This window comes from Balaenoptera borealis (genome assembly GCF_965194805.1).
Source record: "Balaenoptera borealis genome assembly, chromosome: 1".
NCBI lineage: Eukaryota > Metazoa > Chordata > Mammalia > Artiodactyla > Balaenopteridae > Balaenoptera > Balaenoptera borealis.
The window spans coordinates 97,823,501-97,843,020 of NC_138860.1; the positions used below are offsets into that span (position 1 = coordinate 97,823,501).

The window sequence follows — 19,520 nt, forward strand, 5'->3', positions numbered from 1 at the left end:
CACAGTCCATTCCAATACATGATCGAGGTACAACACTTTATGGTCTCCCTTGATCCTCACACCTTGTGAGATCATTAATATCCCCATTTTGTCCAAAAGAAACCAAGCCTCATGGAGGTTTAGTTGCCCAAAGTAACACAGCTAGCAAACTGTTTGAGCTAAGCTTCAAACAGACACCCAAGAGCACCCTGAAACAACATAAAAATCCTGTCTGATAGAGAGTGGCAAGGACTCTTTGTACCTAGGTGCTATAGAAAGATATTCCCAGAACCTGGAGCTTAAGTCATTTTCAAGAAAGTAAAACAGCTAAAATTAACAAAAAAGGGGATACATTTAGCCATTTATAGAAAAAATCCACTCTAAATGATGCTTTGTAGATGTGTAATGAAGAGATTGGGAAATACTCAAGACCAAAAAAGGTGACCAGGACTGAAATGTAGCTAAAGAGACTCGCAGCCCAATCAGTAGTGCTGGAGCTGACTGAAAAAGGGGTATGCTAACTGAAGGTCTGTGATCTGCCTAGAGCCCTGGAAAGGGGGCAGTCAGTGTGGCTCCAGTTGCACCTTAAAGAGACACTGGCTCTGGATACAGAGACTGCTGTGGGCCCGGCATAGTTCATTACAATTTTCTAATGCCTAGACAAAATGTCCCTTTGCTCTGCACTTACTAAGCAACCTTCTTTTTTTTTTCCCCCTTCCATTTTTTTTTTTTTTTTTAAATTAATTTATTTATTTATTTATGGCTGTGTTGGGTCTTCGTTTCTGTGCGAGGGCTTTCTCTAGTTGCGGCAAGTGGGGGCCACTCTTCATCGCGGTGCGCGGGCCTCTCACTATCGCGGCCTCTCCAGCTGCGGAGCACAGGCTCCAGACGCGCAGGCTCAGTAGTTGTGGCTCACGGGCCTAGTTGCTCCGCGGCATGTGGGATCTTCCCAGACCAGGGCTCGAACCCGTGTCTCCTGCATTGGCGGGCGGATTCTTAACCACTGCGCCACCAGGGAAGCCCCCCCTTCCATTTTTATTGAGATATAATCGACACATAGCACTGTATAAGTTCAAGGTGCACTGCATGATGATTTGACTTACATATATCGTGAAATGATTACCACAATAAATCTAGTGAACATCCATCATCACATACAGATACAAAAGAAAAAAATTTTTTTCCCTTGTGATGAGAACTCTTAGGATCCACTCTCTTAATTTACATACAGAACATACAGCAGTGTCAATTATATTATCATGTTGTTATATCCTAGTACTTATTCGTCTTTTTTTTTAGAGTTCCCTGTGCTATACAGCAGGTTCTCATTAGTTACCTATTTTATACATAGTAGTGTATATAGTTTTCTGGGTTAGCTTGATACGAGAAAGGGGATACCTGGTAGGAAGGTCACCCTGTTTTACATTTGCCTTGAGTTTCTCAGTCTCTTAGGAATTTAATGATTGCGAGTCAATCCCTACTGAGCTCTGTTCCCTGGTTTTATACTGGCCTCAAGTTCATCAGTGTCTTAGGAATTTAGTGATAGTAAGTCAATGCCTCTAGAGCTTGAACAACTACAAGCATGCTTATAAATTTATTATCTGGAACTGCAAAGCAAAGCAACGGCCATCCCCTGGTCCACAGCAACCCTGCTAAGGTGCCTCTGCCCTGGGAGACTCTCCCAACCAACTTATACACAAACCCTATCCCTCATCCTTCAGCCTCTGGCCACATACCTGCAGAGTTGAGTGAGGGTCACAGGTCACTTCAGTGATGCTCTGCCAGAGTCCCCCCACCTGTGGCTGCACAGGGCTCCTTCAGCAGAACCAAGAGCTAAGGGAGGGCCAAAAGAACACAGACTTATTGGACGAGAATGGTGTCACAGGCACTGAAGTACCCAAAGGCAGAGGGAAAACAAAGAAAAGCTCTAATCTTTTTCCTATTCATTGTCAGACACGCGTGAGCCCTGCTCCTCCCCTTCCCCCCGCCCCTCCCCCCCAAAAAAAAAGGAAGCAGTGAGGCAACAGATGGAGTTAGAGTTTTGGAGACAGAGAAGAATTTGTAAATACTGGAGGCTGTCTCTCATGAAGGGAGAGAAGTCACACAGGTGGGGCAGGGTCCTTCAGCTCCACTCCAGGGATGACAGTTTCCTTTTATCTCTCTCTTCCCTCTGGGATTAGGGGAGTGATTGAGATATTTTACCATTTAATGTGGGCAGATGGCGTAATTAAGCTAAATCAAACGGCATCTGCAGTGGCTGTGAGTGTGTGAATGACTCCGGGTGGGACCTGCCAGATATGTTCTCACCCTCTTCTGGGTCTCCTGCTTGGTCCCAAGGCACTGGAGCGCAGGGTGCCGTGGGTGACCCGCTTGGGAATTCAGGATCCTGACATCGGAAGCAGGTTCCTCCTTCAGCCTCTGCCAGAGTAGCCTGGATGGGTCCCAGCTCACGTTTGAAAAAAGGCCTCTGGCTCTGTGGGCCGCCTCCAGGTCTAGGGACAGCGGCCGCAAACAGAAGCTGGCACTGGTGGACCCTCCAGAGGCTTCTCCTGAGGTTTCTGGGTGCTCAGGCACCCAGGGATTGAAGCCAAGTCCGGACTGAAGCCAAGTTCCTGCCCTCGGGGAGTTTATAGTCAGGTGGGGATTCCAAACTCCGGGACCTTTACAGGCAAGGCTGAGAGATTCTAGTCCTTCTCCTAAATTTGACAAATGAACACATGGAGGCCTAGACTGGGAAAGCAACTGGCTGACAGCGAGCAGCATAAGAGACGTAAGAAGCAGCTCCCAGCTCCCGTGCTGTGAGCATGCGCAGGCTCATGGCTGCATGAGCGTGCGCGCACATGTGCGCATGTGCATGCGTGCCTGTGTTGGGTGATAAAACACCAAGGATTGTGGAATACAGAAAACGCAGCTTCTCCAATTCCTTCTCCCGCCCTGCTCCCTGTCTTCTTCAATTCATGGGATTCCTGCCTGAAGGCCGAGTCCTTTCCTGTCTCTACAGTTATGTCTGAAGGGAGGGGTCGGAGCACCCCACAGGCAGTGAGCTTCTAGTTTCCGCCTGCTCCAAGCCCCGAGATTTACAGCCTTCAGGCACATGCTCAAGGGGGAGGCCGCGCATCATTTCCTCGGTGAATTCTATTTCCACGGCTCATTAACCTATCCTGTCTGCAGTTGGCAGGTCTGGGGGAGAAACAACAATCCACCGTCCTCTCAATCCCCCACCCGCATCCTCGAAACACCTTAAAATTATTGTTTTGGTCCAGAGCCAGGGAAGTGATGAAGTTTTCCAAACCGTAAGGCAATGTTTCTTGGCTCATCAGCTTGATTACTTTGCCGGCCAGAAGCCCCCTCATCACCCCCACAGGAAGCCTGAGTCTGCCACCTCCGAGTCTCATGCCCCTGGGAGGATCTGAGGGATTTGGGAAAGGAGGCTTAGGGCCCTGTCCTCAGGGCTGCAGCTGACTGCTTCAAGGAGGGCTCCAGGAGAGGCTAAAATGGGGAAAGATCACCAGGCAGCTCTGGGCAGGCTACGTGACAGTTACTCAGGAGCTTCCGCTGGGGGTGGTAGGGCAGTGGAACAGGGGACGGTGGACCAGTAAACTGGGAGATGGTGGGGCAGTAGAACGAGGGATGTTGAGGCAGACAGCCAGTAACGATGCTATCTAGTGGATAGAATTGCTACATAAAATATAGGATGGCCAATTAAATTTGAATTTCAGATAAACAATGAGTAATTTCCTAGTATAAGTATATCCCAAATATTCAATGGGTCATACTTATACTGAAAAATTATTTGTTGTGATTTGAATCTCAGAGTTAACTGTAAAAATACAGGCCATCCTGTATTTTTTTTTTTTTTTTTTTTTTTGGCTGCGTTGGGTCTTCGCTGCTGCGCACGGGCTTTCTCTAGTTGCGGTGAGAGGGGGCTACTCCTCGTTGTGGTGCGCGGGCTTCTCATTACGGTGGCTTCTCTTGTTGCGGAGCATAGGCTCTAGGTGCGCGGGCTTCAGTACTTGTGGCACGTGGGCTCAGTAGTTGTGGCGCACCGGCTTAGTTGCTCCACAGCATGTGGGATCTTCCCAGACCAGGGCTTTGAACCAGTGTTCCCTGCGTTGGCAGGCGGATTCTTAACCACTGCGCCACCAGGGAAGCCCCCATCCTGTATTTTTAGTTGTTAAATCAGGCAGCACTAATGGTGGGGGAGACAACCAGGACATGGTGGGACAGTGCACCAGAGGATGATAGATAGTAGAATAGGGGATGGTGGGGCAGTAAGCAGGACATGATGGGGATGATGGGGCAGTAGACCAGAAATATAATAGACCACTCTGGACCTCTAAGTCGTCCCTCCGCCCCCAGGAGTTTCCCAGAGTTGGGTGCTAAGGATCTATTTCCTGTCCAGGCCAACTCCATGGGACTGTTTTCTGCCTTCCTTAAGGTCTCAGGCCCTCAGCTGCTCCCCTGCCACTCCCTCCTTTGGGGTTTCTCTCTCCTCAAACTTGGCAGAGAGCCAGAACACCCTCTTCTCCCACCCTGCAGCCACCAAACACAAGCACTCGGACTCTTTCTGTTTGAAGGATTTGTGGTATTGGCTTTGCAAGCACACTGGCCTAGGTATGAATCTGAGCTGAGTCCCCCACTAGCAGTGCATCTGGGCATGTAATTAATCACTCTGAGCCTTGGTTTCTGAGAAAAGCGGGTGAAAAGAGAACCGACCTTTTGTGATTGTCTAGTGGGTTAATGTTTATAAAGCTATTAGAACATAGCACTCACGAAATGATAGCTTAAAATACCTAAAGCTCTCTAATCACCACAGGAAAGGGATAATAAAAAATAATATATGTGAGGAAGTTACACAAGTACCAGATTCTTCCAAAGCTCTCACTTACACCTATTATCCCTCTTTTGGAAATAATGGAAACCATCATTCCCACAGTCCCCTTTTTTACCAGAGAGTATTGCTCACTAAATCACCATTCCTCCTTCCTTCCCTTCCTTCCCCAGGGCTGCTTTATCCAGCATTAGCCTAGAACATGAGCTACAGATTAGAGTCCATTCACCCCTGGAGCCAAGCAGGCAGTGTGCATCTTAGGGAAACCATGAGCTGGGAGGCTCTTCGTTCATTCAACAAACTTTTATTAAGCCACTCCTGTGTATTCTGAGGGTAGACTAGTGAATGAAACAGACCATGTCCTTGCCCTCATGGAACTTAAAATCTAGTTGAAATCCTCATCCCCCTGCCTTTGCTGTGTTTAGCCATGCTCCAGTTCAAATGGGAAAAGTTTTGTGATTGATTATTGATGTCTGCCATGAGTGCAGGAGGGAGAAGTGGCACCACATGTGCCATTGATATTCACATTAAACATTTCCTTGCATTCTAAATCCCAGCTCACAGCTTGAGTCTTGATGCTCTCTTTAGGACTGTGAATCCAAGTCTCCAGGGAGAAGTGAAGAGCTTGAGTCCCCAGCTCAGGGGAAGGTGAGTCTTTAGAGCTGACAGATACTAGTCCTAAAGGAGGAAAGAAATGGACATGAGACAGTGAAGTAAGATTGCACTCCTGGGTCCCTGGCAGGCATGGCTGACAGACAGGAACAGAGTTCACCAGATAATGAGGGAAATCTGGCAGTGAGAAAAGTCCAGTGACAAGTGTTAACCTAGAAGACTGATGGAGTGATGCCGTCATGGACTCTGTCCCTACCCCCATCAAGCTTCTCTAACTGAAAAAGCCTTCTTTGACGACGAATGTTCTGCTGATGCTGGGGGTGACAGATAAGATGGCAGCAGATGGCCCTGGGTCTGCTTAGCTTGGAAGGTGAACCCCAGGAGGTAGGGACAGAAGCAGGATGCCCTCCTTGTACCTGAGATAAGTGCCTTGGGCCTTGCCATCGAACTCAGGGGGTCCTAATTACACATGCTCATGTGAGTTTTTAATACTCATGCAGAAGGGTAGATATTCTTATAGCTTGAAGGTAACTTAGAGATCATCTACTCCGGGGTTTCTCAACCTTGATACTTATTGACATTTTTAGCCAAATATTTTTTTTGTTGTGAGGGGCTGTCCTTCCTAAGGAAACTTTGGTTTGGTCTTTGATGAGTCTTCCTGGAGAATTCTTTATAATACCTCTCACACAAAGAAAGGGCCTTGTAAATATGCACCTAGTGTGATCCTATAACTATAATACAACCCTATAAAACTTTTTAGGGTCAGCCTACATTTGATCAGAGGTGGGCCCTTCTCCTGTACCCTCTCCCGGGGTTGCTGGAGCTGGGGCTCTTCACAGTATGGCTTCCTACTCAGACCTTCTCGGAATCTGGTTTAGAACAAAATGTACCAGGTTTTAGAGATGGAAACACCGTCACTCTCAGCTCCTATGGCAGTGCTGACGGCTTGATTGTCAGACTTAAAGGGGAATGAAGGACCTAGGTTTCATCACAAGGAAAGAACCCCAAGGTTAGTAGTAGGTGAGCTGTTAAAGGGGTAGGTGAGGTGACTGAATAGGAAATGTGACGTGCTTTCCATTCCGCCAATAAATTTTATTTTCTTAAAGAAAAGAACATCCGTCTGTTAATTTGTTGGAGCCCAGAATTGCCCACGGCTTTAAAAGTGGCATAGGGAATAGCATTACATTTCTATTATCTTCCTAATGCAGGCATCATGCCGCTATGCTATTTCACATTTCCAGCTAAAAAGCAAGCCATTTCAAAGGCATTTTGCTGGCCCTGAACATTTTTAATGATGTGTTCTTTCTTGACTTCACTTATAATATGACCCCTATCAAGTGAGTCTAGCCCCTGTGATTACTGACATAGTTGAAGGAGATGGCTAAATTTAGATTTTGCCAGCATGTGGGGTGGTAGGTGATGCTGAAAGCAGAAGCTTCAGAAGAAAAGGACAGTTTACAGGTCCTTAGCAATTTAGTTAAACTTGAATCTCTAACGAATTAAAAATATGTGAGCTGTATTGGTAAATACATGGGACTCAGTCTCAGCACCTTGAGAGCTTATTGGGGGAACTGCCTGTTATCAGCTCACTTTTGCAGCTTTCCCCCTGCAGTTCCACGTTTGTCAATCTTGAGTTTGTTTGTGGCTTGGTGACATGATGCACCATTTCTGCATGAGATATTAGGCTGCTGGGGCTGTTAGGACACTTGGTTTCATGCTGTGTTGAATACAAAATCTCCTGCTCTCTCTGCCTGGAGATGATGCTGTCACAGTTAGATGCACTAGAGGACTAACTCATGCCGACTAACCTCCTAAGGGATTGATGGTAAATCGGAACTGTCTTGAGAAACGTTGCTCCCAAACAGCCTGGAATCAGTTGTTTGGATGGTATTGAGGCAGAATGTGGGGGCAGGAGGTTGGCTTGTGCTTTTAATGGTTAACATACATGCCACAGGATCCAGGTACCTACGTCTCCGCTCTAGAAGAATTCCTGCCAACGAGTCTGGGTACCCATGGGGGTTGGTCAGGACTCCCTCACCTCCTGCCAGAGTTAGAAACACTGATGTTCACTGGCTTTTGTTTGCCTGGACACCATGAAAGCTACCCCATTTCTGCTAACTCATTCCTCATGTATACAGGTCATAAAGCATACATTCTTCTCTGCTTTCTGATACCTTCGTACATTCAGTTCTTAATGACATTTTAGTCCTGGGAGTATCTCTGATCCTCACTACAACCCATTAGATTCTTAAGTCTGGTGACTCCCTTAGAAAACTTAGAGCATCCAATGAGCTCTGGAACAACTGGTTTTGCTACTAGCTCTATCTCCCAGATGAGTGGCTTTATCTGTATGCCCTGGGGCACCTCTCTACAATACCACTCACCCACACCCAGAGGGCATGTATTTTGAGTTCTTTCCCCAGCATGGATTTGAGTGGTTTTAACCACCTTCCTCACCCCTCTGAGGTGTCCTTTTGTGACCCAGGAGCACAGATTTCCAAGATTAGCAGGTCAGGGCCAGGGTCACCATCAGTGGACATCGAGGAGCAAAACAGTTCAACCCACAGCCCAGACCCTGTAGTCAATTCTCCAATCACTTCCTGGGTGCCGGGCTCTGCACAAGTAGGGGAGAGAGTTGATAACCAAGGGTCCCTGTTCTTTCTGGACTCTTCATCTCACAGATAAGACAGACACAGAGATAAATAACTCTCACAGAAGGCAGACCCTAACAAAGGCTTAGTTGCAGAACCAACCAACAAAGTGCTAGCATGTTTGCCTCCCTCACTAAACTCTGAGAAGAAATTGTGTCTTTATTTCTCTGTTTCCTCAGCACCAGACCCAGGGTCAAGCCCACATTTGTGCACAATAAATGTTTACAGAATGAATGAAGGAACCAATCAAGGAAACACAGAGCACTTCCTGTCTAGGGACCAAGCCAAGTCGATGGAAGACACTTTCCATCACTAACTAGATGCCCTCTTTCAGCTTCCGGGCTCATTTTCTCTAGGAAACTTTTTATGCAGTTATAGAAGTGGAACTTTCCTCCTTTCTCTCCTCACTCAGCTTCTTAATGGTCTTTCATTCTGCCAAGGCAATTGTCATGGGAGCTGTAGAGACTTAGACACCAACACTAACTCCAGGGCCATCCCTTGGAGATTTGGGAATGATCATTTTTATAATACGTGAAGTCAGATGACATGAAGATAAAGGCATCTTAAGATGGGTTTACTGGATGCAAAGAATGGAAAAGCACTCGTGCAAGCCAAAATAAAGGAAGTAATTATTATAAGGTTACAGTGCAACTCAGGGAAATAAAGCCCAGTCTCTTGGAAATTGGATCTGGGAAATCTGAACTCTTAGAGCTCAAGGTAGACACTCTTTGATTCTCTTCCTCTGAGACCTCCACGGCATCTTGTCTATTTACAATGGGTGCCATTTTCCTCTCTACAGCTTATTCAAGAAGCTTCTCTGCTTCCTGATACCTTCAGCCTGTGGTTTGTGGGTGAAGTCCCCACAATAATCTTTGAATTCCGATTGAGTTCTGGCTCTGTACTTTAAATTCTTGAGAGGGTGAATCTGATTGGTTATTGACCAGCGATGGGGTTCAGGGCAAGCTGCGCCCCCATATGCCACTTTGACATATTGATTATTTTGAATTAAAGTTACTTCAGCAGCCAGTGCAAGAAGGACACTCTGACCCTCCTTTGCTCCCTGAAAGCAGAAATAAATCTCCCATATGAAAGGTACCTTCCCTTTTCCGGGAGATAGAAGGCATCCTTATTACCAGAGATAGGAAATTTAGAGCTGAGAAGGCTATACAGGTATCCTCTACTTTTGGAAAGTTCGCTTTACGCCACTTCACTTTTACGAAAGACCTACATTTGCATCTGTTTTTGCTAACTGGAAGAAATGTGAAGAAGATTTTCGCTTTTATAAAAATGTGTGAAAAGCAAAAACAGCATTCAGCAATTGTTTTGCAGTGGGCTGTTATAGAGGCAGCGTGCACCCCGAATGGCAAGAGTGGTACCGCCAAGCTTCTCCCCCAAGAAATACACTCAGCATCTTGGCATCAAGCTGCCGTAGCTTTGAACTGTGTCTTTAAGCATCTGTGCTTCATCTCCATTTATTTTGTGTATTCGTTAACAAGATATGTCCTAAGGTAGTGGCTTCTTTGCTTTATACCATTTCCGTTTATGAAAGGTTTCACAGGAATGCTCTACTTTGGGACAGCAGGGGAACCTGTACGAACAAACTTTGTCACTTCTTCATCAATTTACTACCCCAATCCCAAACTTCTTTGTCTTGTCAATTCCTCACAAATGTATTGTTTCTTTGTCTAAGAGGTATAAAAGCTGCCTGCTTTGGTCCCTTCCTTGTGTCTCATATTTCTATGAGCTCCTGTACATACAAAATTATAGTGTGTTTTTTCTCCTGTTAATCTGTCTTGTGTCAATTTAATTAACAGACCAGCCAAAGAACCAAGAAGGGAAAAGGGGGAAAGTTTTCCTCCCCTACACCAGCCAATAGATAGTTCAACATTGAGACAGGATCTGATTCTGGTCCAATCAGCTGTAGCTGGGGGTGGGAGGTGGAGTCACATGGGACAAATATGGCAGCTTGAGCCTGTCCCTTCGGTAGGGTTTATAGAACAAGAAAGAGCTCGGCGTGGGGGTGGGGGGTGGGGGTGTTCTCCAGAAAATAAATAACTATGTTAGATCCGTCTTGAGGTCATTAAAGGTCCACAACTTTAGGGAAAATTGTGGCAGAAGAGGGGACATGTCCGGGTCATGGTGTTGATAATTTAAAGAAACGTAAGGTAATTGCGAGCGATTGTGTGGTTTGGCTTCAGGTCACTCTTAGCCTTTTATGTGTGAGCAGAGCCTCCTCCTCCACCACCAGCTGCCTCCCTGAGTCACTGTACAACTGTCAGTGAGAGGGAAGATTCCTGAAGCATGTGGCAGGGACAGTCTCCTCCCCCATCCCATAACCCACCCCCCTTCTGCCATGCCCTAAACTAGAAACAACCCCACATGGTTGTCTGCTTTCTGGCAAACCTGGGCCTAAATATTTCCAGGAACAGCTAGCCCTCTTTTCGTTGCAATGTCCTCTAAAGAAGGAGAAACTGTCCCCTTGCACCACACTCTCAGGCTTAAACCCCTGTAGCCAGAGGCTACACAAGGGCAGGTATTTGGGGTAGGAATGAACCAGTCCAAACAGATCTGAGCTCAAACGCGTTTTGCTTCCTATTTTTAGCTTTTTGCTCTTTAAGAGAAGTTTTCTATACTGGATTTTCCCGATGAACAGGCAGGTTTCTGGATTCAAAACTCTCTTCTAAGAGTCCAGAGACCTAGGTTCCAGTTTTATCGCTATTACGTTAGTCATGTGACCAGGGCCAAGTCCCTTCCTCACCCTAGACATCAGATTCTTCATCTCTAGGAGAGGGAATTTGGAGTAGATGATCTCTATGTCTCTTTTCTTCTTGACCATCAGTTGCCCAGCCTTTACCGGGACCACACGTCCGTACTCAGCCTCCTTACCTCAGCAGGTCACCCTGAACTCACAGCCTCCCCGCCTCTGAAGGTTTAACTGCTCTCTTCTCTGCTTAACTTCTCTGGCACCCGGGTGGCCTCTGACCCTTGGAGCCTGCACAAGGGGATCGGAATGCCCTTGACTCTGGAGAGTTACTCTTTGTTTTGTTTTTCTGCCATTTCTACCCTCCTGCAGGACTGCAGTCCTCAGCCTCCCTCTGCTTGCCCCCATGCCCTCCTGAAAAGATCCTTCAGGAGAGTTCCATTCAGCTCCCCGGTGTCTACACCTACTGAAGGGCTGATCTTCCATATCAGTAGACTCCTCCACCGTCCCAGAATGTGTAACTCGGAACCGAGGTGACCGCAGAGCCAGTCTGCAGAGGATGGAGGATGCACTGCAGCTGCCAGGCTAGGCCCCGCATCCTGCAGTCAGGCCCTCAGGGCCCTGATTGGCTGCTGCCCTCTGATGCTGTGTGGGTGGATCAGAGGACCCAGGCCTGCTCTAGCAGGCAGTCCCTCCCCCGCTTGCCGCCTTGGTCCCCCATCACATAGTGCTTCTGCTTGTCTTCCTTGTTTCTCTGAGAGTTCATTTGCTCACACTCCCAGTTTGTGCTCAGACCCTCCACTGAGCAGCTTATCTCCCTGAAGAAGCCCAGTGGCCACACTGTGGGACGACTCACAGGACTCTTGGTGAATGTGTGGATTCAGGGTCATCAGGCTGCTGGGCTGCCTCTCTCTCAGTCCACCCTGAGGTATCAGTATATCCTCACCCAGTTCCTTGGCTTTGGTTTGAACTTTCCAGGCAGAAGCAGCTGTTCTTCATTATAGTTCCCTCTTAATCCCACAGTCCTCATATCTCCCCAGTAGCTCGTCCTCTGGGGGAACCCACTGGCCATACCTGGTACTGGAGGGTCTCTCTACATTCAGTTTATTCTCAAAGGAATGCGGCTAATGCATGGGCAGCACCCTAAGAGAAAGGGACCAGGAGGGGACTGTGTGGGGGGCATGACTTCAAGAAGGGGTGAGGAAGAGGTGGACCAGGTATGGCCCCATCACTGGACGGGAGGTGGTCAAATCACAGTTTTCCAGGTGAGAGTGATGGAGCATCAATAGCTCTGTCCTCTAGAAACTTCCAAGCAACCTGGAAAGTGTTCATTCGGTCATTCATCCATTCAAGATTTACTGAGCTCCTGCCCTGATGTAGTTTGTGTAGGTAATGTAGAAATAAACAGATCCCATCTCCTGCCTTCTAGGCTGCCACTTGAGGTCAAGAAACACAGAAATAGATGATTAAAGTACCATGTAGCACATCTTTAGCATGGAGGAGGGTGGGCTGGGGAAACTGGCAATACCTAATACTGGTGAGGGTGTGGAGCAACTGGGTCTTTCACACAACACTGGTAGAAATGCAAAATAATACAGTCACTTTGGAAGACAGTTTGGCAGTTTCTTAAAAGTTAAATATATTCTTACCTTACAACTCAGAAATCCCATTCCTAGGTATTTACCCAAGAAAAATGAAAACATATGTCCACATAAAAATCTCTTCATGAATGTTTATAGCAGCTTTATTCATAATTGTCTAAAACTGGCAACAACCCAAATGTCCTTCAACTGACAAATGGATACACAAACTGTGGTACATCCATACTTCGGAATACTACCTAGCATTAAAAAGGAATGGATTTCAGATACATGCAACAACTTGGATGAATCTCAAAAGGATTATGCTGAATGAAAGAAACCAGGCTCCAGATTCCATTCATGTGACATTCTGGAAAAGGTAAACTAGAAGGGAAAAAATAAAGCCCACCCAGATTGGTGGTTGTGAGAGGCTGGGGGTGGGAGGCGTGGTTGACTACAGAGGTGTACGAGAGAACCTTTTGGGGTGATGGAACTGTTCTGTATCTTGATTGTGGTGATGGTTACACAATCATTTGTGTTTGTTTGTCAAAAATCATACCACAGTACACTAAAAAGGGTATATTTTACTCTGTGTGAATTGCACCCCAATAAAACTGACTAGAAAAAAAATATGATGTGGTTTAGATACTATGCTATAGGAAGGCCTAGGGGGTGTTTGCTTCCTCAGGAGGTGGCCCTGTCCTGGAGGTGAGGTAGATGGGAAGTGTGTCAGGGAGGATTAAAAACGGCCACTGAATTTAGAGGGTCACATCCTGCTAAGAGGAAGAGAACAAGATCGTGGCTAATGGCATGGCCAATCCTAAGAGAGGCTGAAATGAAGTTTCCCTATTCAGGGAAGGAAGCAGGAGCCAGATTCTAAATGTATTTAGGAGTGTGTTCCTGGTGGGGCGCAGGGAGAGTGGTAGTATCTGGAATGTACAGATTTAGGAAGGACCCATGTCCATAAGCAGTGAGGCGTGGGGGGTAAGGATGGGCCTTGGATCAGCTGAACCCATGTGTGTGAGCACAGCAATGAGCCAGAAATGTACTTACGTGCCTCAGAGTTTACCACTGCTTCAAAGAAAACCCCCAGACAGCACCTGCAGTATAAATAGCAAACAAGCAAACACGACATTCTTCCACATCAGAATGGAGCAAAGATGTTGGCACTGAAGCAGCCTGAAGGGGTCCAAGAGCAGCCCCACTCATCCCCAACCCCTCCCAGTTGCCCCCTCAGCTCTCAAAAAGCTAACGCCCCTCATCCCAGCAGACCCCACCCCACATGGGCTCCCGAGCCACCTGCAGCCAAACAAGTGATGAACGGCAGCCCTCCCCAAGGGCGCTGCCTGCGGAGGCTTGCAGGCTGCTTGCTAAATGGAAGCTTCGGAGGCCTCTGGGGCTGCTGCCGTTTGTTTTGCTACAGGCCCCTTGGCGGATGCTGTTTGCTTGGCCTGCCCAGCGAGCCAAGGAGAGAAAGTGGGGTGCCCTGGGGGAACTAACCAGGTGATGGTGAGGGGACCTCAAAAGGAGCAAATGCCCCCATGACAACAGTGCATCAAGGCCTGGGGCCCTCAGGGGTGAGGGAAGCCAAGATTTCAGGTATCTCCCAGTAGTGAAGTCCTTTGGGGTACAAATGCCAAGGACTTCAGGGGAAGAATCAGGGCCCATCACCAAGAGTGAATTTTAGCAAAGGGGCCAATCAGGGCCAGGAATAGCAACAACAGCTGTGAAAGTCTCAACAATAGCTGAGAGTAGACTGGAGCTAGGCTGCTTGAGTTCAAATCCCAGCCCTATCCCCCTATGGGGTTTTTGCCCCTAATGCCCCGAGGCAAGTTGTTTAACGTTTCTGACTCTCCAGTTTTCCTCACTGGCAACATGAGGATAGTCATAGTACCTACCACCCAGGGCGGCTGGGGAGACAAATGAGTTATCCTGTGGAAAGTGCTTAGAGCAAACCCAGCCAATAAGAAGGACCCAAGGAGGGTTATCCACAATGAAGGATGATGCTGGCAGAGGAGTTCCAAGCACATTCAGGGGTTGGATTTATCTGTGGGACCAGATTTGTTCTGCACTGTGGCCCCCCACCCTTACCTCAGGCTATGAATATTTCAAGGTCTGTTCAGTTCAGTTCAGCCTGCAGCAGTGTGGGAATCTGGACGACACAAAGCCTGATGGGCTACTTAAATTTCTTAGCTCGTCATTTCTCCCCGCTGTTGCACAGGCTGGAACCAATCGAGTGAATTGCACTTAAGCATATGAGTGCCTGCTCCATGGTGCTCCTTCTGTCCTCACGCAGAGCTTGGGAGCCAGTCCCCATTCTGTCCCTAGCTAATACCCCTGCACCACAGCCTGGCATCACCATGTTTTCAGGAGGAGAGGGTCTAGTTCTGGGCAGGACCTAACCTGTCCTACCCACCTCCCAGGGCCTCTCTGAGTTCTTCTTTGGGGCCCAGAACAGGCTCCCTGGTGCCCAATGGAAAATGATGTTTCCTTGGGCTCTCTCTCCGAACCAGTGAAGGTTAACATTTTGACATAAGCATGTCGTAATCCAAGGAGCTTCAAGCAGCCAGAACAGTGCGGGGTGACCATGCCCAGTGCTGCCTGGGGAGAGGGGACCGGATGAGCCTCTTGGGCAGCTCTGTCTAAAAGCCCCTTTGGGCTTTTCCAGCAGCCTTCAGTCCCAATGGCTAGGGGCTGTCCTCCGGGTGGGATGGCTTTTTTTTTTTTCCTGCTGCTGGAGACCCATCAAGACTGATCATTCTCCTGTTTACCCACCGGCCAAACCTGTTTTCCAAGGCTTCCAGCTTAGGAAGAGCCTAAACACTACAAAGGAGAGATTTTCTAGGGATTTTCAAAGGGGTTGGGGGGAAGGCACAGGGTAACACAAGTTCTAGTATAGCATCAATAAATTATATTTGGATATTGCAACTGTTTGTGTACTTATTTTCTTTTCCTCTTCTACTTAAAAAAATTTTTTTTGGTCTAATCCCTTTTAGAATTTCAACCTGCCTCATTGTACTGAGTCCAATTCATTTGACCAGGAGAATGGGGTAGTTTTGTCCTCAAAGGGGAGGCAAAGCCCAGAGGTAAAGAGATTCTTGCAAAGTGGCCTCTTCCACGCCTCCCCTTCGTGATCACCTTCCCTCACTCAAAGCTCCGAAGAGCTTGGTTTTGTTTTAGGAAGGAAGACCATTCCCTTACAGACCTTCTTTTTTCCCCCAAAGTAGACCTCCCCACTAGAAGAGCTGTTTCTTATTCTATGCCTAAAATTAGATTTTGAACCTATCAGTCCCCCACATGAAATGTCCCCCTCTGACTGGTCTCCTTTGTGGAAGGGCCACTAGGAACCCCAGAAACAACCGTGGGTCAGATGATGGCCTGGTTTGGCATGCCCCACATATTTCTGGGCGTCTGTCTGTCTGTGTCACCCAGACATGCTCCTACTTGCCCTTGGTAATCCTTTCTGGACCAAGAGTGCCAAAGTAAATATCACTCATTCTATCTCTAGCAGCAATCTTAGATGGCCAAGGAAACGTCAGCCTTGGAAAATAAACAGCCCTAATATTATCCCAGACATGTGGACATGTTTCCCCAGCAGGGGTGGAAAAAAAAAAAACCCTTAAATTCTCATGTATTTTTTAAAGCATGCCTCCTGCACCCAAACCTCTCATGGTGTCACTAAATGTATTTTGGCCCAAACAACAGTAACTCTTACCCAAGGGACGAGCCAGCATCCAGCCCTCGGTTCCTTGGGCTCAGGGCAGGCAGCTGTCCCCAGAACAGATTGAGCAGCTCACGTCTTCTGAACCTACATGTCCCCTCTGCTGGTGGGCGGCAGGGGGCAGAGCAATTCTAGGGTCATGGCACATGGCCTCTCCCTCCATCGTAGAAAAGTGTACGAGTGACAGATGAAGACAGGTCACTGTGAGGATCCCAGATGGCACGCTGTCACCAATGAGCACTCACTGCACACAGTGAGTCATGCCCAGCAGTCATGCCCAGTGAGTCATGAGGCCTGGGTGCAGCCTGTGCCATTGTTCACGGGGCTCTGTTCTCAGCACTGAGGCTCTATGGAGGCTCACAGCCCAGTGCTCACAGGTTTGACAGTCCAGTTGGAGCAGCAGGACATCCTCATCGTGATAAGAGCTGATAGTGCCTGACCGTGCACACAAGTGCTGGAGAAAAGCTCTCAGAGGAGGGGCAGCCCAGGGAGGACTGCGGAGGCCAGGGCCAATGAGGTGCAAGAAAGAAATGGGATCTGAGTGGGGTCTTAGTGCAAACCTAGACCTCAAGTAAGTAGGGAGGAAGAAGGCGCCTAGAGCAGAATCAAGAGAGGCAGTTTTGATGAGTCTGATAGAAACCAGGTAAGGCAGAAGCACAGCGCTACTATTGGGTTGGCCCAAAAGTTCGTTCGGGTTTTTTCCCTAAGGTGATACATGGAAGCTAGACTTTAATCCTGTGGACATCGGGGGGTCAGAGTAGGTTCAAGAGACAGGTCTCAGAAGGTAGGCTACAAGACTCAGGCAGTCCCTGCTGGCCTGAACTTGACATTTGCATTAACGGATGAGGCACCTGCAGAACAATGGTAGGCACCAGGGCAAGGTGGAAGGAGAAAGGGGAGAGGAGAGGCCAGGAAAGGAGAACATGTATATAAGAAACAGCAAGCTTCCAGTTAGGTCAGAAGACAAGGAGCACTCCCATGGGGTAAGACAACCAACAGTATAAGGCAGTATACAATAAGTATCACATAATTGCTATAGTACCCAAAGTCTGTTCTTTTAAGCAAGCAGAAACACTTTTTAAATAATTTATTATATAATTATTATATTTTTATAATTTTAATAGCATGGAGTCAAAACTTATGGAACTTTCTTATTTAAATAATTTTAAAACAAGTTAGAAAATTCTGTTTCCAATTCTTTTTTAAGTGTACAGATACGAGATATTTAAAGGTATTACGAGCAGGGCTTTAGTCAAAATGGTGTAACATGGGAAACATCCAAACGTGTTTTCAAGTGCTCTTTCCTTAGCGTGAGTTTATTTTTTGAGAGGATAAAGCGTCACCTTTATCTTGAAGGGACAGATCAAGAGTGCTTATTAAAAAAATCTGACAGCCATTTGTCATCCCAGAGAAGGGTAATAAAAATCGAACATTTTTTTTTTTTTAATAAATTTATTTATTTATTTATTTATTTATTTTTGGCTGTGTTGGGTCTTCGTTTCTGTGCGAGGGCTTTCTCTAGTTGCGGCAAGCGGGGGCTACTCTTCATTGCGGTGCGCGGGCCTCTCACTATCGTGGCCTCTCTTGTTGCGGGGCACAGGCTCCAGACGCGCAGGCTCAGTAGTTGTGGCTCACAGGCCCAGTCGCTCCACGGCATGTGGGATCTTCCCAGACCAGGGCTCGAACTCGAACCCGTGTCCCCTGCATTGGCAGGCAGATTCTCAACCACTGCACCACTAGGGAAGCCCAAAAATCGAACATTTGTCTTCATAAGAAAAACATGTGATCCATCTGTAAGCCTGATAACTCTCTTAAGCAACTGTTTTGAGAAAACTGGAGAACTTCTATGTGATATGAAAGATCTTCCTGGTCACTCCATATCCCACTCCAAAGTAATGTAAAGACTCTGTTACACTTTAAAGGCCTTATTTTTACAAAATTAACATCAGTGATAACACTTCACCTTTTGTGCATGTCTGGCTTTAACTTCTTTGCTGTTGAGTGAATGTCTATTAGGTGTGTTTCTATCTTTGTTAACATCGCCCCAGGTTCCACTTTTTATTCCAGTTAATAGTTATTATTACTAACAATTAAATAATAAAGCACTTTTTAAGGAAATCATTTACTCTTCTCTCACACGTTTTTCCTTTAGTGGTTCAAAAATAGTCCTTTCTCCTGTGTTTCTAGTATTTAAACAAAATCTAGCAAATTCTATTCACTGAGATGTTAGAAATCTCTATACTTTTAATCAAACAAAAAGCAAACTTCCTATAAGGCATATTTTGCCTTAATATTTATTTCTTTTTAAATTTATTTTAAAATTAATTTTTATTAATTTTTATGGTTGCTTTACAATTAATATTTATTTCTTAAAATTTTCAGCAATGTTTTCTATGCATCTTTCAATAACCATATTTTTTTTGTGCCATATTTTTTTTGCGCATTATTTCAGTCTTTTTTCATGGTAGAAAAAGCAAGGGTTTTCCTAAGGGCATGTGGGATTTTTGTGTTTTGCAATTACTAAGAAAGACCAAAAGACTCATGTATGTTTATCATTACATTTAATGAAATCTGAAGTACTGGGGTAAGTATTGTAATAACTTTGAGCATCAATGAAATAATTAAGGAAGTTTATGTTCATGGTCTAGATGCTTAGTTTTTAAATAGCTTACTAATTGGATAGCTTTCTACTATCATTAGCTAATATCTCAAGGTAAAAACTCTTAGGTCAATAACCTTTATTAACAATAATAAATGTCAAACATATTTCAGGGATTTATTGCTTCATATCCAATTAGTTGTCATTGCTTTTACCTTATAATATACCTAAGAAAGAGCTTAACCAAGAGGAGAAAGGCCATTCCAAACATTTTCTTATTGTTTCTTACATTTGCATTATTAATAGTATCTCTAATCAGGTTCCTTTGCAGGTATCTTTTAAAGCATTTGCTCATTTTGTGAAGATTATATAAATACATAGTAGGCACTCAAAAAGATGGTGGTTGAACTGAGAAAAATCTGACAGATGATACAGTCATCAAGTCATCATTTCCTCCTTAAAAAGCCTTAAGTCCTTACAGATCCCAAGGGGTTGAGATTCATGGTCGACAGAGCCATCAGTGGGGAGCCGTCTCATACCATCAGTGGTTTGAAACAGGGAGAGAGAAGATTCTATCCCTGGGTTTGGGAAGATCAAGTTTTTAATTCTCAGGGACTTTTCAGCCAAGAAGCATTTTCCTGGATGCTATATTCTCCCTTGGGAGGAGTAAAAGCAGTTCATGAGACTTAATTCTTCACTTTCCCCCTGAGTGATATATACAGATGAACAATGGAGGAAGAGCTCGGCGGAGGCTGAGATGCACGCCCAGGCCAGCTGTGAGTTCTGCGGGGAGAATTCAGCCGCAGTTTCCCTCCCTGATAAATGGGGTGATCTGATCCGAGCTGA

General features: G+C 46.2%; 1 protein-coding gene across 4 annotated transcripts in view; it reads right to left on the bottom strand.

Moving 5' to 3' along the window:
* Positions 1–19,520, bottom strand: part of KCNC4 (potassium voltage-gated channel subfamily C member 4) — a 72,886-nt gene that overhangs the window by 5,209 nt on the left and 48,157 nt on the right. The window contains exons 4-5 of one of the 4 annotated variants that reach the window (XM_082366205.1): positions 13,408–13,454; positions 5,407–5,488 (exon numbers count right to left, since the gene is read on the bottom strand). In XM_082366205.1, the coding sequence (XP_082222331.1) occupies positions 13,420–13,454 (35 nt within the window). In that variant the 3' untranslated portion in view covers positions 5,407–5,488; positions 13,408–13,419. Of the gene's footprint in view, positions 1–1,001; positions 1,813–5,098; positions 5,489–13,407; positions 13,455–19,520 lie in introns of those variants that run through there. The other 3 variants (XM_082366211.1, XM_082366212.1, XM_082366206.1) reach the window with 3 other exon arrangements.